This window comes from Artemia franciscana, chromosome 10 (genome assembly GCF_032884065.1).
Source record: "Artemia franciscana chromosome 10, ASM3288406v1, whole genome shotgun sequence".
NCBI classification, from domain to species: Eukaryota; Metazoa; Arthropoda; class Branchiopoda; order Anostraca; family Artemiidae; genus Artemia; species Artemia franciscana.
This window is the reverse complement of record NC_088872.1, coordinates 34197353-34223788: the sequence shown is the minus strand read 5'-3', so window position 1 is coordinate 34223788 and position 26436 is coordinate 34197353. Positions and strand designations below refer to the sequence as shown.

Below are 26436 nucleotides of genomic sequence, written 5' to 3'. Positions count from 1 at the left end.
GGGGGTAAAGCATAGCATATATTAAATACGTAAACTAACCATTGGTGTATTTTTTTTTATGTTTGTGCTGTTGCACTGGTGATTTCTCTTCTCATTAAAATTCAATGTGCACAAACACATAAAAAAAATACAGCAAAGGTTAGTTTACTTATTTAATATATGCTATGCTTTACCCCACCCCCCCTGATGTGCAAATATATAGCCCAAATTTGTTTCTAATCTATTACAGATTTTTTATACCCCATATTTAGGTCATTTTTAAGAGGCCAAAAAATGTTTAAATCTGAATTTGTGGTAGAAGCAATTATTATATATGTAAACAGCATTAAAACAGGCATCAAGTGGTATATTCACTTTATATGAAAGCCAGTAATACTGTTTGCACCAATTTTACCCTTTTCCCTAGTTATATAGTCTGTATTCATTGAGATTGTTGTTTAACTGGATTTTTAACATAAAGTAGGGGCAAAATTTTACTTTGGCTACTTTTGACTATCTTTGAAAGAGGTTAGGTTAGGAAAATGAAACTTTCAGGGATGTGTCTGCAGGCTGAAGTATGTCCCAGGAAAGTATTTTGAAGTACCTGCCTCCATTTCTTTTCCCTCTAAATGGTCCTGAAATTTTGGGTTATCAGTTTCTTTTTCTCTGGCTTTAGTTGTGAAAAGACAATTCCTGTTGATTTGCCATACTGTTGTTGCCATAACACTGGGTTTTCTAAATTTAGAAATAATCTTTTATGCCACCTCACTATAGGTTAAATATTTGGCAGATATTATTTATTCTCCATGAATTTTTTTTTATTGGATTTCATATGATGTCAGTTCCTTTCTGTTAAACATACATTTATTTTTAAAAATCAAGCTTCTTTTGAGAAAAAATTTGAATTATTTTTCTCTGAAAAATATCACTGAAATATAAAGTGATATAAAATATGAGAAATATGTGAGTGATATAAATATCACTGAAATTTTCTCTGAAATATCACTGAAAGGGGATAGGTTAGGAAAATGAAACTTTAAGGAATGGGTCTACAGGCTAAAGTATGTCCTGGGAAGGTATTTCAAAGTACATATCTCTACTCATTCTTGCTCTAGAGGGCCCTGACCCTTGATGACCTTCAAAAATAGGCTATCTGTGTTATAAAAGTGAAACCTTACAAAATAAATCTTCTGCTGAAATGAAGTACAACAAAGTTGTTCTCAGCTTAACAACTTTGCTCAATCCCAATTTATAGGTTTTAAAGATATGAAAAAACATTTCCTAAATTTTGAAGAAAAAAAAAAATGTTGATATGGCTCAGAATTCTACTCAAATAAAAGGAATTGAATTTTCAGAACTAAAGGCAGAGAAAAAGCAAATGGTACCTGAAAATTAAGGTAAAATGTTGTTTTGTCAAAATTTCAATAGGTACAGACCTGTCCTGGAGTCAAATTTTAGGGCTCTCTAGAGGGAGAAGAAGTGGAGGTGGGTACTTTAAAATACCTTCCCAGGATATACTTTAGCCTATAGACCCATCCCTGAAAGTTTCATTTTCCTAACCTAACTTCTTTCTGAGATAGCAAGAAGTAACTCAACTAGAATTTTACCTTTTATCTGTCTGGTAAAAAACATCCTTCAAATTTTAGATATGCTCTAATTATACAGGAGCAAAAAAAAATGCTTTTTAAAATTGCCATTATGAGGTAAGATATTAGCTAAAATGCCTGTATAAAGCAAACTAGCCTACCTAGGGAGCCAAAACACTTGAATTTGCTTACTGCTTCTTCAACAGTGGCAAAAGGTCTGACAATGAGTAAAGTATGGAATTTAAGTCAGAAGCGCCTTTTATGCTTTTTCTATTCTCACCAAAATAAAACACAAATCCCATGTTGACTTGCACAAAAACCTCAAGATAAGTTGTAGTAATTGGTCCTTTAGCCTGATGTAGCTGCTATTTGCTGCTATGAGTGCATAGTTTATAATGGGAGCTTAAAATTGTCTTGGCAAGCTGCATGGTTGAGTATACAACCCTCTAGGCTATACTCTCTTTCTTTATGTGCATATTATTGTTTAAAAATGATCAAGCTTCACATTAATCTCCTTTCATGACCTATAGTTGAAATTTGCTAGGGAAGTATTTATTCCACAAAAAACTCACCACCTATTTTTGAACTTCAGTTATACAGCCCTGTTTTTTTTTACCCCCCTTAAGCCTGTATCCAGTTTCTGATAGCCATTTAAATTTCATTTTGTCTGTTGCTCATTTCTTGTCAATATTACTGAGGGGTCACAGATAAGCACTAGAGTCCTCATTGATAAATAATATGTGCTTGTATATATATAGCTTGTTGCTACTTATTTTTCTCTGGGAATACAATGTTTGATATGGCATAAACCAAAGAAAGGACCTGTAGGCCTAGAGAAAAATATGTTAAGAAAACCGATTTTTATAATTGCACAATAATTATAGCTTACATAATTTTACATGCAGTCCTGCTCTACTTTACCCCCAACCCTCCTAATATAGAAATATATAGCTGAAGTTACATGTTACCTGTTGATTCTGCCAATCTATCCCTCAACCTTTAACTCCCTGTTAATTGAAGCAATTGCAACAAAGCAAGAATGGCAGGAAAGGTAACAGGTGACAGAATACATTGGAACTACATAATTTTGGCTATATATTTGCACATTAGGCAGGTTGGAGGTAAATTATAGTATAGAGATGCATGCTTTTCCCTTTGGTATGTAGGCTAAGTAGAAGATCACTTGTACCTGATGCTGTCCCTGTTGTTTTTAGTTGGATTGGAAACATCCAAAGAAAGTTTCCTTTGAAAAGGAAAGGTGAGATTGCCCAAAAGTGAGATTGAATTTGTCAAAGCTTGGAGGTTTGCCCCTTCAGTCTGTTTAAAGGAAAATGGATTCACAATTGAAGCTTTGTTCATTTCAATCTTAAGGGTGACCAATATTTGTGACAATTCATTAAATGGTTGTAAAGGGATACTTTTGTTTATTCATTAGTCTTCTTTGTTTTCTAACAGTTTTTTTTTTTTTTTAATCTTTAAATTGATATCCATTTCTTACAAATTTTTATTGATACCAGAGGTCCATTTGCAAGTTTTCACCTACTTTGTAATCCCTGGTCTCACAATTACATTTAAATTTACTGAAGCTAGGACACACAGAACTCCTATCTATTTAAAGAAAATCAATGGATATAAGTAGGTTTTATTGTATTTAAGCCCTAGGGCCATGGCAATTAAAAACGAAATAAAGGAGATTAACTTTATAATACTTGACATTAAATAAGCATAATAGTCACAAAGAAAAACAAATAACAAAATTATACTTATGTGTTCAGTTGCCAACCTGAGCAACTGTCATAAATTTTTAAATCTAAGTCAGTAGGCCAGTAAAAGACCTGGTGGTCCTTTAGCCAGGTAGTGCAATAGGAAGCTAAGGACCAGCCAGCCTATGCTCTTGCATGCCCTTCCTCCTTACTGTCCCTAGATTTCCATCTGTACTCATTTAAAGTTGGGCCAATTCTAGCTTAGGTTAGTCATATCACCAACCCCTATCCAAAACCAAATAAACTGGCAATGCCAGGAATTAAACCTATACACCTTGGACAAAGCGTTCCAACCCAAAGCGCCTACCACTTAGCAAGGAACACAAATTTAACCAGAGAACAATAATTATTTGAAAAAAAAATAAAAAATTGAAAAAAAAATTGCTATAGTTGCCCCACTACTGTCCTATAAATGCTATAGGCCCATTTTATTTAGACAAATCAATTTAAGACAGGTATCAACAAAACTCCATCAGGGATTGTATTTGCTTAAAATACAATTAAGCTATGTGAATGCTCAGCTTTGTGATATTCTAGTCTTGAAATAATAAAAAAAGAGAAAATTTATATTTTCTATTTATTTTTCACCAACTCATTTGAGCAAAATCATTTGTGACAGCCAAATGCCCATGGTTGGCTTAGAACCTCTCTAAATGCTCTGAAACAGCAGGAATTAAAAAAAAAAATATACTAATCAGCATTAAACTATCCCTTAAATTTGAACACATGTATTTAATTTGAAAATGATGCTACTGCTAGTCAGGTTACTGTGCCGTTCCCACTGGCTCTACTGCAGTTAAAAATGGGCAGTTACCATGTAGTAACTGCAGTTACTGAAAAACCATCAGCTGGAACACACCCATAAGCAATTATATCTGTATATTATATCAATTATATATCTTATATTATTATATTATATATATATATACATAAGCAATTATATCAATTATATCTGTAAAGAACATATAAAAAGGCATCAAGTAGTATATTCACTTTATTTTTAAGTCAAAATATGAAAAAAACAAAAAATTTACTCCCGACCTGCCTGATTTGCTAATATATAGCCCAAATTATATATTTTAAATGTATTTTGCCACCTTTTAGCCTACTTATTTTTCCAGTTCTTGTTTTGCCACAGTTGCTTCAATTATCAGGTACTATGGTTGAGGTATAGATTGGCAGAATCAATAGGAAATATGCAATTTCAGCCTTAGATTTCCATATTAGGAGGGTTGGTGCTAAAGTAAAGCAGAGCTGCATACTTCTCTAGTGCTTAAGTATGACCCCTTAGCAATATTGACAAGAAATGAGTAACAGAAAAAATGCAATTTGGACTAAATGGCAATCAGGAACTGGATACAGGCTAAAGGGGGCCAAAAACAGGGCTGTATAATTGGAGTTCAAAGAACTCCAATTATACAGTGATTTTAAAAAATCACTGTATATAAGTGATTTTTTAGTGAACTAAATGCTTCCCTTGCTAATTTAGGACTTTAAATTGATTAGCCTACTGGAATTTACCTATCCTATGCAATTGAAATATTATACCTTTTCAGAGCATTAAGACAATCCATCACAATAAAAAAAAAATATCCAAGGCATCTTGAATGGAATGACTAAAAGAAGACAAATGAAAATCACAATTTGCAATCTAACAATTAAACTTCTGGCCACACAAATTGTATTAGGATACCCAGCTCTGAAATAATTGCTCAAGTAGCTTTGCAGTAACTTTAACTAATATTGCAATAACTTTATAAGTTTTTTCTTAACCATTTTATTATCTACCTATCCCCCCACCCAGTAAAAGAAAAAACCTACCCACCCACACAAGAAAAAAGCCAGTTTTAACTAGGGTAATAACATAGTTTTTAAGTCTTTTTTAGTGCAACCTACCCAACAACAAAAATCTGGCTCAATAACTCACCATACTGGTACACAAAAGTGGTGCCTTCATCCTGGATCCATCTGAACACATACTCCATGATTACCTATAATTGAAATTTTTGCCCTCTTTCCGAGTTAACTTGAGACGAACGTACAAAATGTAAAAGTTGTTAAAAGTCAACTTTTCATTAACTTTCAGTCAACTTTTACAAATCGAACGCAAAAAGTTAACTCGGAATCACAAATAAAACGTCAGAATGCTGGTTTCAGTCAACTTGGAATGTGATTCGAACGCAACTCAGGACTACTTGTCTGTAGGCTTGCACTTTCTAACCCCGAAAAAAAAGATTATTTAGCACAAGTGACGTCAATGTTACACATTTTTTTTAAATGGGTAAACATGTGAATTCGTTAAGTCTAGAGAAAAGACAAGGAAACTGTAAATAGTGGAAATACTATTAGCTTTTCAGTGACCTGTAATTAATCGAATGCATATTCCTTAGGATCTAAAGGGTATTTCGTGTTCTAGGCCCGTCTTACATAGGCTAAGCTTCATAAGGAGTCAGAAGAAAAGTTTTTTGGTTATTAAAAAGGTTGGTTCTTAGGAAGGCAGCTATCACATTAGTGAGTTAGTCAAATATTACTATATCAAACAGGCCTCGTTTCTAAACCATCCTATAGTTTTTAGTTGAAAAAAATTAGAATGATTAGGCCAATACCTATAGCCTTTTACATAGTCTATATTTGTTGAGATTGCTATTTAAACTGGATTTTTGAGGTAAAGTAGGGATAAAATTTTACTTTAGCTACTTTTGGCTATCTTTGAAAGAGGTTAGGCTTGGAAAATAAAACATTCAGGGATGTGTCTACAGGCTAAAGTATGTCCCAGGAAGTTATTTTGAAGTACCTACCTCTACTTCTTTTCCCTCTTGAGGGTCCTGAAATTTTTGGGTTTCTTATTTTTTGGTTATCAGTTTCTTTTTCTCTGGCCTTAGTTCTGAAAAGACAATTCCTGTTGATTGAGCAGAACTTTAAGCCATAACACTGGTTTTTCTAATTTTAGAAATAATCTTTTATGCCACATCATTATAGGTTAAATATATGGCTGATATTATTGATTCTCCATGAATTTGTGTTTTATTTGATTTCATTGATGTTAATTGCTTTCTGTTAAAATTGCATTTATTTTTTTACATCAAGCTTCTTCTTTTGTGAAAAATTTTGAAATGTTTTTGTTTTTACATGTTGTGTAAAATGTAAAGGAATACCTGGCCCTTCATTTCATAGATTCAACTAAAAGTCTTTGAGGCATCTTATATCAAAATACACCTGACACATTTTAATGTTTTTTTTTTAGATGACATAGGACACCACTAAAGTTTTGCATTTGCTTTGCTAAAAATTGTCTTAAAAAGTGCCAAGTTTAGAGAGTTATGTTAATATTCTTCTTGCTGATCAGTATAATTGTTTTTAAAATTCCTTCTGTTTAAAGCATTTTAGACAGATTCTGAGCCAACCATGGGTATATTGTTGTCACAAATGATTTTTCTCAAATGGGCTGGTGGAATACAAATAGAACATATAATTTCTCTTTTTTTTATTATTTCAAGACTAGAATATCACAAAAGTAAGCATTCATATTGCTGATTGTATCTTAAGTAAATACAATCCCTGATGGAGTTTTGTTGATACCTGTCTTAAAATTTATTTGGACAGCAGTGAAAAATGGGAGCAACTATGACTTGAGTTGTCTTTTTTTCAATATTTTCTTTTTCCGAATAATTTTTGTTCTCTGGTGACATTTGTGTTCCTTCCTAAGTGGCTGGCACTCTAGGTTGAGAATCCTTTATCCAAAGGGCACAGATTTAATTCCTGGCATTAGCAGTTTATTTGGTTTGGGACAAAGGTCAGTGATGTGACTCTGTAAGTTCAGCCAGAATTGGCCCAAATTTAACAGGTTACCTAGAGAAATCTGGGGTCAGTAAGCAGAAAGGGCATGCAAAAGCATAGGATGACTGGCCTCTAGCTTGCTATTGCACTTCTTGTCTAAAGGATCACCTGTTCCTTTACTGGGCTTCTGACATAGCCATAGAAGCTTTCTTTTAAACCTATTAAATATAAGTACAAAGGAAGAAATGCCAGTAAGGTGGTCCTTTTTTTCAATGAATTGTTGATGTACAGACCAGAGTGTAGGTCATAACAGGTGGCTGGTGAATGTTTTGCAAGGTTTAAAAATTTAGGGTAATTGCTCAGGTTGGCAACTGAGCACAAAAGTGAAATTTTATGAATGGTTTTTCTTTCTGAATGTTATATTTATGTAATGTCAAGCATTTTAAAGTCAATCTTTGTTGTTTTGTTTTAATTGCCATGGCCCTAGGGCTTTAGTGTATTAAAACGTACTTATGTCCATCCATTTTCTTTTAAACAGAGAGGAGTTCTATGTTTCCTAGTTTCAATAAATTTATTTGCAATTTTGAGACCAGGGTTACAAAGAAGGTCAAAACTTGCAAATGGAACTATGGTATGGCTAATTAATTTGTAAGAAATGTATATCAATTTAAAGATAAAAAAAAATCATGTACAAAACATGGAGAAATAGAGGTAGGTAAAACAAAATTGTTTTCCCAGGAGATCATTAAGGTTCATGACTTATTTCTTAGAGATCTATTCACCAAACTTCATTAGACTGCTTCCTAAAATAACAAAAAGCCTCTGAACTAGAATTTACCTCATGAAACTACAGAATCTAATTACCTTAAATCGCATTGTCCAGCGAAATAAGGATTAAATGGAGTAATATTTAATGGAGAGTTACAATTCAGGAGCTTATGCGTCATAGTGATATCACCCCATTACGTCTGTAGACAAGAGTGGGGAGTTTCAGCCTCTTGAGACAGGATGAGTAGTTTAAGTATTTGCATCCCTTAATTGCTTATGTAGCCTGTCTCTGAACTGTTCCTAACTTCTGCTGGTCACCTTTGTTGAGGGGGCTAGCAACACCCATGTCAAATTCCAAATTAGGCCTGACCAATGCCTTTTATAATTTAGTCACCACCATAAGTGACCTACTAGTGATTGTTCTTTTTATAATGCCCAGGGTTTGGAGTGCTCTGGCTACAGATGTCTGTGTGTGTATTTATTTTTGACTGTGGTTGGTGCATCATTAATATAAATGTTGAATAAAGTTGGTCCCAAGATGGTTCCTTGGGGCACTCCACTTAATACTTCACCTCTTCTAAAAAGAATTCCTGTCCATTTTTTCCAAATATTTCCACCCTTTGCTTTGTCCTGGAAAGAAACTGGAGCACCCACTCTACAATTTCATTATGTATTCCAATTGCAAATAACTTGGTCCTTAGTTGACAGTGACATACTTTATTGAAGGCTTTTGCAAAATCCAATAGAACCAAGTTGACAGGGATTGCTTGACCTAGATGCTCAGTAACATAATCATATGCATCAATCAAATTAGTTTCAACCAAGCGTCCATGTCTAAAGCCATGCTGACTATCATTGAGCAGCTCATTGGTGGTCAGGTGTTCAACAATGTGAGTATTCACAATTCCTTCTAAGATTTTACCAGCTACAGATGTAAGACTAGTGGGTCGATAATTGGAAACGCTGTTGCAGCTACGCCCTTTGTGTACAGGTGTAATGTTAGCATTCCACCAGTCTTGAGGAATCTAGTTAGTATCAAGAGACTTCTGAAACATGTTCATAAGGGGATGGGCTATTACCGCATGAGCTTCTTTCAATACTCATGGGTGAACTTCATCAGGACCAACTGATTTGTTAGGATTAAGCAGCTTCAGATGCCTCTCCACACCAGAGGCAACCACAGTTATCTTTTGCATAGGTTCCTTAATAGAATATTCTGGTGCCTCTGGTAAGGGGACATAGTCTGGAGGCGTGAACACTGACTTAAATTGTCAACTCAATTCAGCTGTATCATTTGGGATACCAACTATATTGCCATTCACAAGTAGTTCTGTAACTGAGTGTCTCCCCAGATTCCAAGCTGAAGCATACTTCCAAAATCTCTTAGGATTAGATTTTGAATCTAATGTCAATCCCTCTTCATATTCTGTGGTAAGCTTTCTCGTGAGATACCTAACTTTATTCAATTCAATTTATTAATACAATATGCATAAAAAATAAAATACACTGGGTCACCATGGAGAGACAGAGCTTGTGATTGTTTAAATCTCTCATAGTTTTCATTGGAGGGATATTTGCTCCAATACTTCTTCTTTTTACATACAGCTTGCTTGACAACACAAGTGATAAATATTAGGGTTTTGGGTCTTCTTTTCCAGGAAATTACTGTATGTTTTTCTGTTGCTTTAATTAAAACCGTTTTCATTTCAAGCCAAGCAAGCATTTTAAAGTCAATCTTCATTGTTTTGTTTTAATTGCCATGGCCCTAGGGCTTTAGTGTATTAAAACGTACTTATGTCCATCCATTTTCTTTTAAACAGATAGGAGTTCTATGTTTCCTAGTTTCAATAAATTTATATGCAATTTTGAGACCAGGGTTACAAAGAAGGTCAAAACTTGCAAATGGAACTATGGTATGGCTAATTAATTTGTAAGAAATGCATATCAATTTAAAGATAAAAAAAAATCATGTAGAAAACAAACAAGACAAATAAATGAAACTATCCCTTTACACTCATTTAATGAAGTGTCACAAATGTAGATCCTCCCTAAGATTGAATGAACAAAGCTTCAATTATGAATCTGTTTTCTTTAAACAGACTGAAGGGGCAAACCTCCAAGCTATAACAAATTCAATCTCACTTTTGGTCTCTTTCCTTTTCAATGGGAACTTTCTTTGGATTTTTTTCAACCAAGTAAAAACAGTAGGGACAGGATGAGGTATAAGTGACCTCCCACTTAGCCTACATACCCAGGGGAAAATCATGCAGCTATACTAATAATTGGTAAATTTTTTGTTGTTCATATTTTTGATTTACAAATAAAGTGACAAATAACCTGAACATACCCCTTGATGCCTTTCTATGTTCTTTACAAACATTATAAGTGCTTCAATTGCAATTTCAAATTTAAGCACTTTTTGAGCCCTTGAAAATGACCAAAATACACCCAAATAGTTTTTGGGTAAAAAAAAAGCTTAAAACATTGGTCTCAAACTTACTGTTTCATTATTAATCCATTTTATAAATGTTGTATAATCTATGAGCACTGATTTTCCACAATTGAGTTGGATTAATAAATTTTACAATATTATGCTGTTTTTCTTCTTCTTTGATGCCAAATTTTCAATTAAAGTATGTGTTTTTGGTCATTTTTGACAAAATAATGTATGTTTTTCACTGCCAAAATTTGTTAGGTTAAGTAAGGTCAAAGTGCTTAAATTTGAACTAGCAATATATGCAATGATTATATTTGTAAATAACATACAAAAAGGCATCAAGTGGTATATTCACTTTATTTGTAAGTCAAAATATGAACAACAAAAAATTTACCCCTAACATGCCTAATTTGCAAATATATACCCCAAATTATACATCTCCAATGTTTTCTGCCGCCTTTTATTTGTTTTCCCAGTTCTTGTTTTGCCACATTTGCTTCAATTAACAAGTATAGATTGGCAGAATCAATAGAAAATATGTAATTTCAGCTATAGATTTCCATATTAAGATGGTTGGGGCTAGAGTAGAGCAGGACTGCATGTAGAATGTGTTAGCTATAATTATTATGTAAGTTACAAAGAATCACCTTTTTTTAACAGGTTTTCTGCTATAATTGCTGAGGGTGTATTTGCCTGTAAAATTAGAAACAGGCCCGAAGCCCCAGCCTCTTCCTTGTCAGGACTTCACATAGCATTAAAGCAATAATATAGGCTATTTTACATGTGAAAAATGTTATTATTCTCGTAGTTATTCGTGCCGTTTCAAGTGACACGTGGCGAGATAAGGATTTGTTGTTATCTTTTAGGGGTTAAACCCTGATAAGTGGAAATCCCATTGGACAAGTAAAAGAACATGGGGTAAGAGAGCTTATGATCAGGGCTGCCAATTTGCAAACTTTCTGTGTAAAATACACTCTTTCACACCACTAACCTGATTTGAACTGTGTTGACTATTATTTACTCTTTGCAATCTTTTATGATATGATGATAGAAAAAGTATTAAGCAAAAAAATGGCACTTGACTTGACTACAGTGAAGTAAGCTATAATTCATAGCTAGCTGCCTGGACCTCTTATATTCCTTTCAAAACATTTGGATAAAATGAAAAAAAGACTTTAACTGAAGATTTGATGCAGTCAACTATAGTTCAAAAAACATCCAAGCAATCAAAATATACAACTGCAAATTTCCAGCAGAGGACTACCTTTTAAGCTAAAAAAAATGATAATCATTATCTAGCCCATTATTTAGAGGTTTATTTAAGTAGGGAGTCTTCCTAACTTTATTTACTTTATTTTAAATACATCTGACAAATTTAAAGGAAATATTTTTACTGATTGAAAGATAACTGATAATCATTTGTAAATGGCGCAAGAAAGGTGAGAACAATAAAAAGGGGCTGCGCAAGTGGCGGCAGCCGCTCGCATACAAATTTTTTTACTTGCACTCTTTTTTGGTGTCGACAGTTGGCAACCCTGCTTATTAAACCGCTTCGGTTCCCGCTAACGCGGTTCGACGCAACAACGGCCATTTTTGCGTGATCCGTCAAATTTCTTTTGATTTTTGCTGCAAGATTCTGCGTCACAACAGTTCAACGGCTGCGTTGAAATATTTCCACTAAGCCGTTGTAAATTGCATTCGTTACTTTGAATTGAAAGCATTGTAGAACCATACATTGCAAGTAACTGAGAAACTGCACATGTTTATAAAAGTTTTTCGTTAATATTTGACAAAAATATGAGCATTCTGTCTTTTCAATACAAAATTTTAATAGGCGAGTCCTGGGAGGATATTTACAAAGAAATGAGCCAAGGAGATAAAGACTTATGTTTTCATTAGGCATAGTTAGCCTATGCTATTACAGACTAGCCCTTTGAGTATTTTTTTGGCTTGTAGAATTTGACTCAGCCTATTCCTGTGCATATCCTCGTTAAATATATTATAGTAACTTGCGCCTTTTGCGTCATTTGAATATCACTTTCTTGATGCACTGGAAGTTTCACTTTGACACGTTAAGCCGTTCCAAAAAAGTTATTTATGTGCGCTTTTGACAAAAAATACTCTTTGCGTTTTTGACATTTAATACTCTAAGCCTTGCAAGTTGTTGCAGTTGAAGTAGTTTAGTAGCAGTATTAGTAAAAGTATCAGTGGTATTAGTGCTAGTGGTGACGTGCATATATTAGCTTGTTGTCAATTGATCTTCCCCTTTAAGCATTCTCCAAAAGTTTCAACTTAATACCCAAATCAATTCTTGAGATATGCCCTTTTGACAATCTGCATTCGCATAGTGTCAATAGTCAACGCATAGTCAACGTTTACTCAGATATTTTTTCAATACACTCGATATCCTCAGCTGTAGTAGAACTCGCTACAGAAGTACCAGTTTTGGTGGCAGTAGTGGTAGTAGTAACAGTACTTGTGGTAGCAGTAGAAGCAGCAATAGTTGTAATGGTGGTAGCGTGTAACACTCCCTTTTTGGTCAATTGATCATCTTCTTTACCATTTCCTGAAAATTCCTAGTTAATATTCTTAGTCATTCCTGAATTACACCCTTTTGACAACCAATTTACACATAAAGTTTTTTGGTTTAATTCAACACTCCCCTCAACATTCCCTGAAAGACTGATCTTATTGCCATTCGTATTTAGGGATAGTAGAAGTCAAACATGCGTGCCTTTTCTCAATACTTGACTTACATGACTTAACGCTCTTGCTCAACAGGGTCGCCAGCTTGGAGGGAACTGGTTGACAGCGCCGTCAATCTTCTCCAAGTAGCCCTCTCCAGGGCTAAGGATGGGGCCTCGTTCGAGTTGATGTTGCGGCTGAGCAGGCGTTGGTTTATTACATCAGCCCATCTAGTGCTTGGCCTTCCTCGAGGGCGTTTCCAGCCATTTTTTGAGGTATTGATGTCCAAGACTAGACCTTGCGGGAGACAGAGCAGGTGGCCGTACCACTTTAGAGAGCAGGCTTCTACGTGGGTAGAGGTTCGCCAGCTTGAAGGTCTTAAGGATCCCAGTATTACAGATCTTGTCAAATCATTTGGAGCCTTCGACTCGATGCAGGTGTCTAGTCTGAAAGGCATCAACCTTTCTTAGCTGTGTCTGGGTTATCGACCGTGCCCCAGATGAGTACAGCATGATGCTTGAGACCGTGGCATTGTATATTCGGGCTTTTATATGGCGGCTAATTTGCGGTTAGTGGAAGACTGCTCTCTTGAGTCGTGCGAACACATAGCTTGCCTTGGCTGAGATTTCGGCGTCAAGTGTGTCACTTGAGGATATAATTGATCCGAAATATGTGAGTTCACGAACCAAGGGATCTTGCTTCAGTCGAAAGGTGTCTATCTTCTTGGAGGGAGAGGATTTACTCTTGTTGGCCTTCAACCGGAGTTTGTTCTTGCAGAAAAAAGACGATGGTCGGTATTGCCAAGCTCAGCACCTCCGTACAAGCGGCAGTTCTGGACAGACGGAAGCCAGCGTCATCGTACAATAATGTAGTCAAGCATCTTTTTTGTCTTGCCGTCACTGCTGTACCATGTGTGCTTCGCAATGTCTCTTCTCACGAACCAAGTATTTGTGACAGATAGGGCGTTGGTGATGCAGCAATTTAGCAGCCGCTCATCATTATCATTCAGAGCATCAACCATCACAGGTCCAACAGCCGCATCATACAGACCAGAGCTGTTAGCGACACCAGCTCTAAAATCTCCTAGGACAATAACAATAAAAAATCTACTGAAGTAAGGAGCAACATTAAAACAAACAGAAATTATTCCGTATATGAGGGGAGCTACCCCACTCCTTAGGCTAAAATTTGACCTTTCGTCTCAGTTCTTTAGTAAAACTCTTGAATCTTTTTGAAAAGTGCTTTTAAAATTTCAGCACGAATAGGGGTATTGAAGAGGAGGCACCCCTCCTCATATACAGAATAATTTCTGTTCATTTTAGGTTCTAATATTGCTCCTTACTTTCTGTAGAAAAACGCGTTTTCAATTTAATATAAAATGAATATCGCTTCATGGATCACTATAGCACGCTACAGAGTGCAATTTCACCAAGGGAAATATGCACTTAAATCAAAGTGGACCGTTGGGCTTTGGGAAGTAGAACTTCAAATCAAGTGAATTTTCAATGAAGAGAATTATAGACATTAGTCATAATGGAAAGGCTGGCCTTTTAAGCTAAAAAAGTATTCCCAAATCTTTGAGGTGCTAATAGTGATATGTAAATTTAGTGTCTTCTTATCTCTTGATTGCGAGTAATCACTGTATAGATTACAATAGCACACATTAGACTGCAATTTGATCAAGATAAATATAGACATAAGTTAAGCAGGGGTTGTAAAACTGCAAATCAAGTGAATTTTGAATGAAGGGAATTGCAGACTTCGTTCATAATGAAAAGGTTAGATTTTTAAGCTCAAAAAGCATTTCCATGATTTTCTGGGGCTATTAGTAATATGCAAATTTAAGGGTAAAATATTAGCCTTCTTGCCTCTTATTTGCGGGTAGTCACTATATAGATCACCATAGTATACTATTATTTCCGTCAGACGACGAGTAAAATTGGGTAGTAAGTTCTGTGTGTATGGCAAAATCACAGCAGAGATATCTAGATATCTCTATTGTGATCAATACTAACCGTACGCCTTCAAGATATTCTTAAGTAATTGCGATATAATATAGTAAATATCAAACATGTTTTATAAAAACTTGGTTAGCAGAAAAACGTTTATTCAAATTTAATTAGCAAAAAGTCCTGTTAGAATTTTGTATAGAAATTTAATGTGTATTCGAATTTTTATTAACCTCAAAAATACGAAGTATAGTATACCCCCTGAACTCTGTGTAAAAAAAAAAACAATTCAAGGGAAAGTTAAGATTTTGAAACTTAATTGGTGAATTTGCAACTTCAAACGAACAAAAATGATGAAAATCATTTGAAAAACAAAATAAAACAAAGGATGAACTTGAAACTTAAAACAAACATTAATTACTGCTACGTAATTTACGGAATACATTTTTGAGAAACTATTCCAAATGAGCTGGCTCGTGGTATTTCTCTGTATTTACAGAATTCCTAAAAATCAGCGCTTTCCTATGAGCTAGATACGTTGGAGTTTTTTTTTAGAGGATTCAGACAACAGAGCATTTAAATTTTAGAGAATTGAAATTTTTGCTTGTTTTAAGTTTCAAACTAGCTCTTTACTTTCCTTAGGAAAACTTTTGTCTTCCATTTTTAATTAACTGTAACAGGAACTGGATTTTCTGGTAGTTTCTAATAGTGTCGAACAGTTAGCTAAACAGCAGAGCAACAATTATATACACATAATTTGTGACAAGCTTAATTGTGACATAAACGCAAAAAATCCTATGAATTAAAATGAATATCCTGAAAAATGTGGCATGCCTTGACACGCCTGAATTAATTTAGTTGGAGAGGAGTGTGGAATAAAAGCAAGCAAGTAAAACATTCTAAACATTGGCAAAGCCAAAAAATTAGGACTTTCAACCTTAGTGTACTATACGGTTAAAATAAAACAAAAATATTACAAATACAGAAAAGGAAAACAAAATTTATTATCAATTAATATAGCATAACTTTCAAAGGCAAACCAGCAAAATTTTTCATTATAAACAGAGTCTAACAGCTACTCAATCACTTTTGTTCCATTGTGTGAAAATCTCATTTGTTTGTTGGGTGACTCGAATGAATGTTGTTCTCTTTGATAGTTCTTTGAGTTTGCTAGCACCAGTATAAGTACAAGCAGAACGAATTCCTCCCAAAATATCCAGAATTGTTCCTTCAACGTCACCCTTGTAAGGCACCTCGACAGTTTTTCCTTCTGATGCACTAAAAAAATAAGTTGACATTACACGACGTAAATTACGAGGTAGGCATCTCTGCGTTCAGACTATAAACAAAACAAATAGGATATTAAACTAAAGAAAAAATTAAAAAAAAAAGTTAAAATAACTTAGGACCCAAACACATTATTTTGACACATAGAAATAAAAATGAACTTAAAAAGATAAACTTTTCCTGTTTTAAAGACAGCGATCATATCAATACAATCACTGGTGGTCAACGTATAAGGAAAATCTGAGCTCCCTGGATGAAGTTCAAATTACTTACCGATATTCTGAAACACCACCCGCATGTTTCATCATTGCGGTTGCTGAGGACATTCCATAAAACAGTTTGTACTTTCTGCCTGCCCTTTCAATTGTCTCCCCTCCAGACTGGTCATGGCCTGCAAGCATTCCACCAAGCATAACAAAATCTGCACCTCCACCAAATGCCTTCGCAACATCTCCAGGGCAGGTACATCCTCCATCCTAAAAAGAAGTTAAATAGTTTATACTATACAACTAATAAATGTGTATGAATACTTAGTTAAAGAAAAAATTTATCAACTACAAAATTAAAAGAAGAAAGTCATCCTTGTTTAAAAACCAGCAAAACTTGTTATTCATTGTCACTTTGCCAACCTCTGCAGTTTGGTTTATTGACAAAATCTTGTTTGAAACCCCTTCAACGTACCAAAATTTGAGTTCAACTCTTTATTACAACCCAGGAAGTCCTCTCTTTCTCTAAACACTTTCGTATGACTTCATCGTATGACTTCATTCTTTTACCCCAGTCGAGTTACCTAAGCACCAACTTTAGCGAAGTATCTTATTGTCATCCTAAAGCTATTATCAACCTAATAATAAGCGTAGAATTCAATCAAAATCGGTTTCTACTGAGTTCTTTACGCAACAAATTATACAGCACTATTTTTCATTCATCATTTCGGCTCTTGAGTCATTTCTAAAATTTTAAAACATATATATTAAAGTCCTTTATAAATCAATATCTTCTCATAATTCTCAAAAAGGCTGCTTAATCTGTTCCGTCTTAAGTACATTTAAGCTTACTGTCAGTAGCCCTGAAAATTTTGGAACGCATTCTTTAAAATAAGTATTAAGACCTAACTTCACCATTAATTCGCGTGTAAGCTGTGAATAACGGGTACATTTTCTAGAAGAAGATATTTTATTTTTTAGCAATGAAATATCTGCTGCAAAATATTGAGTTGCATCCCAAAAACATTAAGTAATTTTTTACTTAAGTCTCTAAAAATATATTTGACTGACTTTTTTGTTACATAAAGTCTTGCCTTCAGAACCAAGCATATTACCAAAGTTTGGTATAAATGGGACAAAATGGGTTCAAAGATGGTTATCCAAGAAAAACCTGAAATACTTAAGACTAAAAATCACTGTGTTTCAATACTCCAATAAAATAATATATTGAATTACAGATTTTTAAAGAAAAATAACAAACTTAGCAATATTACATAAATATGGCCACTTCAGATTTTGGGTTCAACCTCATTAGATGGCGTAATGGCGAGTTCTGCCTTTTTGAATTGGCTCCTTTCATATAGGCTAATTTTCTTCTGTCAATAGATTTTAGTTTGAAAATAGTTCAATCGATATAAATTCGGTCAAGAACAGATATACAGTATGAAAATAAAACATAATCAAATGCTTTTAACAAAGTTGGAGAACAAATAGAGATGATTACCGATATGATGTGACCACCCAAGCCATGCGCTGCGTCTGCGCATTCAATTACCGCACTAAGTTGTGGATAACCCACACCTGCCTTCTTTCTGGTCGTGCACACTGAGCCTGGTCCAATACCAACCTGCAATAGAACATATAAGGGTTAAAAAAAAAACAAACAGAATGTGTATTTCTTAATTAAGTTCTATGACCCGAAAAACAATTTTCAAACGGAATAGCTAGGTACAGCAATGACCATATAAAAAAAAAAAATTGTTTTGAAAAGCCTTAGATGCATAAAATTAGACGTGGTAAAACTTGGGATACGCCAAAACAACGAATATTTTTTGAATTTCCCTCGTTTCAAATCCTTAGACCTTAAGAGAACAACAATTCCCCCCCCCCCCTTCGAAGCTTCCCAGGTTACGTGGCTCTTGCAAACAAATTTATATTCGCTTACATTTTGCCATATATAAGGTATGGTAAAAACCTCGGGAATTTTTTTTTTATTTTATTTTGATAATTTACATCACATTCCACCCTTGCATAGCTGATTAACGCTATGTTGACAAAGACGATGCACAGGCAATCTAACTGCCTATATACAAGCAGCTGACGCATCCAAAGCGTGAAATCAGCGGCATTTTAAAGAATTGTTTGTACTTTTGAGTGATTAAACAAAAAAAAGCAGACTTTTTCAACTGAAAGTAAGAATAAACACTAAAACTTAAACGAACAGAAACTATTACTGTATGGGGAGTATACTCCCTCCACAATACCTAGCTCTGCACCCAAACGTTATTCAGAATGTTCAAAAAGCTATCTTATTCTAATTTAACGAACCCTGTGTTTCACTTTTTGTTCGTAAAGGATTGGGATACAAAATCATACTTTAGCGACAAGAGCTAAGTATTTAAGAGGTGATATCCCCCATATCCCACCACCGAAAATTCCCCCGAGAAAATTCGCATCCCGAAAATGTCTGTTCACTTCCCAATAACAAATGCTATGTGTAAGCAATAGGCAATAGGATACCCCCTCAAAAATGCCTTGCTCTTCATACTAAAGTTATTTAGAAGGTTCAAAAAGCTACCTTATTCTAATTTAACGAACCTTGTGTTTCACTTTTTGTTCGTAAATGATTGGAATAAAAAATCATACTTAAGCGAAAAGAGCTAAGTATTTACGAGGTGGCATCCCCCACATCCCACCACTGAAAATTCCCCCGAGAAAATTCGTACCCCGAAAAATATCTGTTTATATCCCAACAACAAATGCTTTGTGTAAACAATGGGCAATAGATTTTTTTTTTATTGTTAATCAGATCATGACGAAAATTCAACCCTCTTAAGGAAGAGACTCTCTGAAAATTCAGAGTGGGGGAACCATCCCCTGCCCCCACTCTGTACCTACCAACACTCTTTCATAACTAATGATCGGAAATTTAAAAAAAAAGCTTATTATTCTTATTAAACGGCCACTCTGTTTCAGGAGTCGCTCTTCAAGAATTGGGACAAAAAGTCAAAACTTACGATTAATTAAGAGCATACGTATGCTAAAGTATGCGTATACTATATACTAAACAATACTAAACTATATACATATACTATATAATAAACTATATACGTATACTATATACTAAACTATACTAAGGCATACGTAATAATTTCTGTCTATTTTCAGTTTTGATGTTGCTACTTACTTTCAGTTAGGAAACTTTGTCTTAAAAATTTAATTTCTAATCGTTCTCACTAATACCGGGAAATCTGGCTCTCCTCCATGAAGAATTCCTTCCCCCACGGAAAAATTCCATCGTGGAAAGCTCTTTCCACGTAAAAATACCCCCTCTCCTGAGAAATTTCTTCAAGACAATTCCGTTCTAGCTGAAATTTCCACCCAGAAACTTTCTTGCGGACGATCTCAGGTGAAAAAATGTTTCTTTTGGACTTTCATTTGAAAAAGACTAATTTCTGATTGTTTTTAAAATCATGCCGGTAATCCCCTCTGTGAAAAGTTTCCCAACAAAAGGCCAGCAATAGGGTATTTTCTAGCAAAGTTTTCTTTTTTTGGGGGGGGGGGATATAAAATAAACTTTTTAAAACGCATCAAAAATGTGAAATTGATATCTACTCGCTTATTATTTCTGGGATATTTCTGGCCTACGCTGTTATTCTGAAAGTAAAGAATAACATTAAACCCCAAAATGAGCTGAATTTGTTCCATACAGAAGAGGGATTGCCCCTCCTTTATCCACACCTCCACCTCACTCAAGGTCGAAGAAACTTCGGAGCGTGCTCATTAGATATGAAATGGGGATTAGAGATAAACCAGCTGCGTGGGGGATGATATTTTCCGGGGGTGGGGTATTTTTCGTGTTTTTTTCTGGGGAAGGGAATTTTCCGTAGGGGGTTATTTTCCAGGGGGGGCGATAAAGGCCGGCCACCAAAAAAGAAAAAGGAAAGATAAATAAAAAAAAGACCGCAAATATCCTTAGATTCATCAAACGAGGCACACTGAATGTCGATAAAAACCAGAAAAGAACAGAAACGTCAACAATACGAAAAACGGAATTGCAACTAATCAGGTGAAGAAGAGAAGGGAAAAATCAGAATTACTCGTCAATAAAACTAAAAGTAATTAATATGTAACCTGCGTTAGGCTGGACTCCTATTACCTGGGTGGGGTTGGAGCAGCTTAAATACATTTGGTTTGCTTTTTTGTGCGGGAGGTAGAGGGGGGTGAATTGTTTTTGGTTTTATTTAACTGTTTCTAGTTTTCTTATCTATTCTTGCATGAATCAATAAATCTTAAAACGAGTTCAGCTAAAATTGAATAGGCAAATCAGGCTTAAAACGAACAAAAATATTTTACTATTGTCCAATGAATGAAACCCAAAACGAACAGAAACTAAACAAACATACACAGCCAACAAACACATAACATATACTAGCACAAATGAGTAAATAAAGCTTAAAACGGCAAATCTCTAACTAAATATGCGAAGCAAGAGTTAAACGAAGAAAAATCAATTCAAAAAGAGTATGGGTACTGCCTCCTTCCCTAACTGTAAAAGTCTGAAACGTAATGCATCATTGGCGCTTAACTGAAAATGGCTTTTTATAACAAACTTTTTCTTACGCACTTATTAGAACATTGAAAATAAAAAATGCAATTACAACAAAATCAAATTCTGAACAAATTGGTTTTTCGGCAGTTGACATCATTATATATCAAATATTTAGTTTAACCTTATTTCTTCCCAAGACCGTTCACGACAAATTTAGTTTCAATACAGACAAGAATGTAGCAACTGCCTCCTTTCCTAACTTTAAAAATCTAAAGCCTACTGCGTCATTGGCGCTTCACTAAAAGCGAATTATATTACAAATATTATCAATTCGACGGTCCGAAAGCAGTTTGGGGATTCTTTATATATTCGTATAACCTGACCCTAGAGACAAATGCCACTTTGAACTTTCTATAGAATTTATCTGTCGTTCTATGTCCAACAAGTTCTATTAAGGGCTAAAGAGTATTTATCCTCTCTCTAGCAAGAAACTGGAAAAGAAACTTATATTCCGCTTTGTACTACAAACGAAAACTTTTTGCAACCTATGACTGTACCTCACTTGAGTCTTAACGTGAAGCAACAGTCTGAATATCCGAAGATCGTTCATAGTAGCATGTGACTGCAGAACAAAGCGTCGTTACAAACTCAAAAGAGCAGAGGTCAATATTGACCTTTGAAACACGATTTTAATGAGAGTTATTCCTTTGGCCGTTAATTTAATAGAAGAAAATCTGTTCGAACAAAGTAATTAAGAGCTTGGTGTTACTGCAAATCTTGCTAAAAGGGAGACAGAAGGCCCATGCGTTTGATCATGTTTCAAGCACAAATGAGCGGCGGAGAGAGGGACGCCCGAACCCGCGTCCGAACCCTTCCCTCAAAATCTAAACTATTTCTACTTTGTTTCTACTATTTCTATTTAAACTACTTAAAATACATTTCCCTACTTCCAAATAATATAACTTTCTTTCTCCCTCGGTACAGTTGATGTATATGAGCCTCTTAGGGCAATAGAGTAACAAAAAAATTACAAATTAAAACATTAACGCTTAGGTTTTCTTATAAATTCTCGTGAACCAAATTTGAGTCAACATTGTTTGTCATAGGGCTTGAGAGTAATTTTTAGGGGTAAATAACAAAAATAACCTTGTTCGGTTTTCCGAACTTCATTTTAATTTTTAAGGCAAAGCAGAAGTTTTGCCATGAGCAAGATTCATAAAATAATTTACTTTATCCATATCTTTACAGAAAAGGCACTAAATCTGCCAATCTTAGCCATTAGTGGCTAAAATATGTTAGAGTTTGAATTAAAAATATATGACTGCTTAATTATAGAAATGAATAAAATCCAAGATGTTGAGTTGCCAAGCACATATAAGAGGAGTGAGGGTACAATCTATTTGTTATATTTTATATTTAAGTATCTCCCACAGCGCAAACTCTTTCAAAACTAAATTACTGCAAGTGTGCCCGCCCTCTGCCAGAATTACAAGTTCTTATTGATACCGCTATTAATGAATTGTTCTTTTTTTTGCATCAAGGTGACCGTTTTATCTGCCTTCCTAATATCTCTTACGAAATCTCTGAAATACAGTATCCGTAACAGCTTGCAAAAGTCCTGTATGTATGCGTATGTTACAAGTTCAATTCCTTTCACTTTACTTCGACTTTTTCCTTCTTTCTTCAACCATCACTATGAGTCATGTGCTCTTTCGTGGCTAAACTTAAAATAGTTCTTATGTAGCCTTTCTTTCGAATAAAGTATTATAGTTCAGACCAGTTTTGTTTTTGTTCTTTGTTTATTCTTTTTTTTTATTACTGATTTATATATCCGTACTCCAATAAAGAGAAACTGACAAAATCAACATTCCAAAATCACAACCCTACTTTCCTACAAGGTTGTCTAATTGACAGATAATAAGCTCAAAATCGCAATTGTCACTAGGATAGCATTCCACATTGTTAAAGTAAAATGGCACATTTTAAAATCCAGATTATGATTCTACAACCCAGTCTGTCATTAGAAAAGGCATTTACTTAATTCACCAGAGTAAACTAACAGGTGAGTTAACACTTAGCAATTAAAAGGGGTTTTGCATTATACAAAGATTCTGAATAACACAAAAGGTACCTTGATGATGTCTGCACCAGCGAGAAGCAATTCTTCAACCATTTCGTGAGTTACAACATTTCCAGCCTGCAAAGTTGTACAAATAAAGTACAGTAGGCAATCATTAACAAAAAACATCAAAGTCACAAATATAAAATGTTTAGTCTCCATCGGCAAACTGCATTCTTTTATACAATCTAGATCAACAATCCGCCTAAATTCAACAAGAGTTGCGAATAATGTGCCAAAAAATTCTACCATTTAAATATGCACAATTTCAGTTACAACATAAACTGAACAAAATAAGAAAAAAGGGGGTAAAAAAAAACTTTTCAATGAAAATGGGGAGCAATGTTATAAGCTTGAATATAACTTACTAAGGGATAATAACTCTTCGCTAGCCTTGATTAGATGAAAACACTAAAGGCCAAGGATTAGATTTTATATTTTACTTCAGAAAAGCTATTTTAAAGCAGTGGATATTTTCACTTTGTATATTCATTAGTTAAGAATAAACAATAGAGCAATCAGATTAGTTTATATTAATTTGTTTGGTTTCAGCTTTTTTACTGTCTTTGTCTCTATTATTTTCCCAAGCTAAACATTCAAACAGCTGGGGAATTATATGCGATGTTCTTTGAAGCGGCCTTGCTCTTAAAAGAGAAATGCCTGAACTGGTCCTGAAAAATGTTACGAAGAATATCCCTCTATAAGTACTAAGATCAGAGTTATGAAGCTTAGCTTCGATTTTCAATCTAATTAAAACACGGGGTTCGAAGGAATCCAAAATTGAAAACGTTTCAGATGATGCAAAGAAAAAAAATATCAAGAAAAAAAAACAAGAATAACCTAACATAATTAAGACGAACACGATGCATCTGATTAAGGTAGAAACTCTTAAAAAGAGGAGCAAGATTCAATATCCAGTTGATAAGCAGCAACTCCTGCAAAGACTGCAATGGCAAATGGTATTTTGGAAGCGTTCACAGTTACTTTGCTGGAACCGCTGACACAAAGAGCTTTAAGATGATGCAAGGAAAAAAATAATCAAAGCTTATATTTCTTTGACGAATAGGCTAATTTTTGGAGCTCTATTTGCTAGGTCAACACAATCACTTTTACGTAGTGTGAAATTTGTCTTGCAAAAATTTTTAGGAGCCGAAAAACGCTTATCAAGCGATCCATCATGTTCCATTAGCACTTGCATTCCATTGTGGAGTGAAGTAAATAAAAGCTACTTAAACTATCTATCTTCCCAGAGACCCTAAACATACAAAGCGCAAAGGTTACCCAAAAAATCCTGTGACTAAAAAACGGTTCGTTTCGTTTACTGGCTTAAAACTGCACACAAAGAACGAATCCGGCTTTGCGTCTTTTAGTGGCTCACAATTATATCAGGCCTGACTCGTCAGCTATTAGATGCTTATAGGTAGGGGTTTAAAAAGAAGGGGTTATTTACCAAAATAAGAGACAATGTGGTTGTCTAAGAAAATACGTCGTAAAAATAATCCAAAGGAATTAAAGAAAACTCTTTAACACGGTTACATAAACTGAATTTCCTTTTTCTCTTTGAATATAGTACCTCTCTCTCCCTCCTGAAAAGGGAAGCTTCGGTTACGCACTAAATGGGCTGGTTGACGCGTCATCCCTTGAACATTTTAGATCCCAGTCTGCCAAAATAGACGCGCCTGTTTTAACAAGCCCATAATCACAGCTATGGCCTCATAAAATTTTCCTTGCAGGACAATTTTTTAAATATATCATTATTTAGATTGTCATATTCACAATGTACTACCACTCGTTACTATTTCTCAGGTTGTATACTCTCTCCCTTCTACAATGACAGCTACACTATATTTGGTCGTGACACCTATCAAACCAAACAAGAAACTTATGAAGGACAGCATCTTGCAATTTATGTTCTCATCTTAAGCTATAGGTTTATACACATCATTTAGTAACAAATAAAATTGGGTGACTGATGTCTTTAATCGACACAGCCAGCATATATTTAAAAATCAACTGTCGACATAATTTACTAAATCCTCAGTGATTTTTTTTAAATTGAAGTAAACCAAACGTGAAAGGAATGATCAATTTTAAACAATTTATTTAGAAAAGTATTTTTTCTAAGTGGATCTCTTCAAAGAAAAGCAGTCCCCCAGTCGATAGGGCTACAATATCAAACGTGCCTCTTGTCCATTGTAAGCCCTATAAAAAATGACAATTTACATATTACAGTGCACAATATTCGAACAGCCTTTACCCTAGGCGATATCTTGCGGAGTTACAGAGCGGTCAGGTAAGAGGAAAAGGCATAGTTGCCGTCCAATCAACTTCTACCTTTAAAAAGAGCACCAAAGCTTTCAGTTTTCAACTGAATGATACCCTCCAAGTTTCAAGGACCACCTCTTCCCATACGAAGTGGTTTGGATAAAAGCTGAATAGAAAATAAGGCATTGATATTGTTGATAAGGGTCTCCTCGTTATAGAGCGGCAGCGAAAATATTCGCATAAAAAAAATGATGTTAAACAAAGTGTATATTACTTGGCATTAGTTTATTTAGTTTTCCTCTTCGATGAAAATTCTCGAATTTAGGCAGGTAGGTAGGAGTTTCGACTCATACACGGATAAAAGTGGATAAGAGCTCATATGGCACTTGTGACTCCTAAGTTATAAATACCTATTTTTTTTCTAATTTTTCCTCTCCCTTTAGCCCCCCAGATGGTCGAATCTGGGAAAACGACTTTATCAAGTCAATTTGTGCAGCTCCCTGACACGCCTACCAATTTTCATCGTCCTAGCACGTCCAGAAGCACCAAACTCGCCAAATCACTGAACCCCTCCCCCCAACTCCCCGAAAGAGAGCGAATCCAGTACGGTTACGTCAATCACGTATCAAGGACATTTCTTATTCTATCCACCAAGCTTTCCTCCACTCCAATTGTTTTCCAAGATTTCTCCCTCCAACTCCCCCCAATGTCAAAAGATCTGGTCGGGATTTGAAATAGAGCTCTGAGACATGAATTCCTTCTAAATATTAAATTTCATTAAGATCCGATCACCTATTCGTAAGATAAAAAACCCAATTTTTACGTTTCCCAAGAACTCCGGTTCCCCCTCCAACTCCCCCAATGTCACAGGATCTGATCGGAATTTAAAATTAGAGCTTTAAAGCACAAGATCCTTCTAAATATCAAATTTTATTAAGATCTGGTCACCCTTTCGTAAGTTACAAATACCTCAATTTTCAAAATTACCCCCCCCCCAACTCGGCCAAAGAGAACAGATTCGGTCCGGTTATGTCAGTCATGTATCTTAGACAGGTTTTTATTC

At 34.9% G+C, this 26436-nt stretch overlaps 1 protein-coding gene across 1 annotated transcript; it reads right to left on the bottom strand.

Moving 5' to 3' along the window:
* Positions 1–15924: 15924 nt before the first annotated feature.
* Positions 15925–23375, bottom strand: LOC136032117 (GMP reductase 2-like). Its single transcript, XM_065712285.1, has 4 exons — positions 23121–23375; positions 17942–18064; positions 16505–16707; positions 15925–16222 (listed from the first exon to the last, which is right to left on the bottom strand). Exons 1-4 carry the CDS (start codon positions 23358–23360, stop codon positions 16024–16026), a joined length of 765 nt encoding a protein of 254 aa, XP_065568357.1. The 5' UTR covers positions 23361–23375; the 3' UTR covers positions 15925–16023.
* Positions 23376–26436: the final 3061 nt, after the last annotated feature.

Excerpts from the sequence above, each read along its gene's own strand:
- LOC136032117 (XM_065712285.1), bottom strand. The coding sequence starts at position 23,360 with ATGGTAGAATTTTTTGGCACATTATTCGCAACTCTTGTTGAATTTAGG. Across the intron at positions 16,708-17,941 it reads TGGGTGGTCACATCATATCG|GATGGAGGATGTACCTGCCC; the intron begins GTAATCATCTCT and ends ACTTCTTTTTAG. Across the intron at positions 16,223-16,504 it reads GGTGGTGTTTCAGAATATCG|TGCATCAGAAGGAAAAACTG; the intron begins GTAAGTAATTTG and ends TTATTTTTTTAG.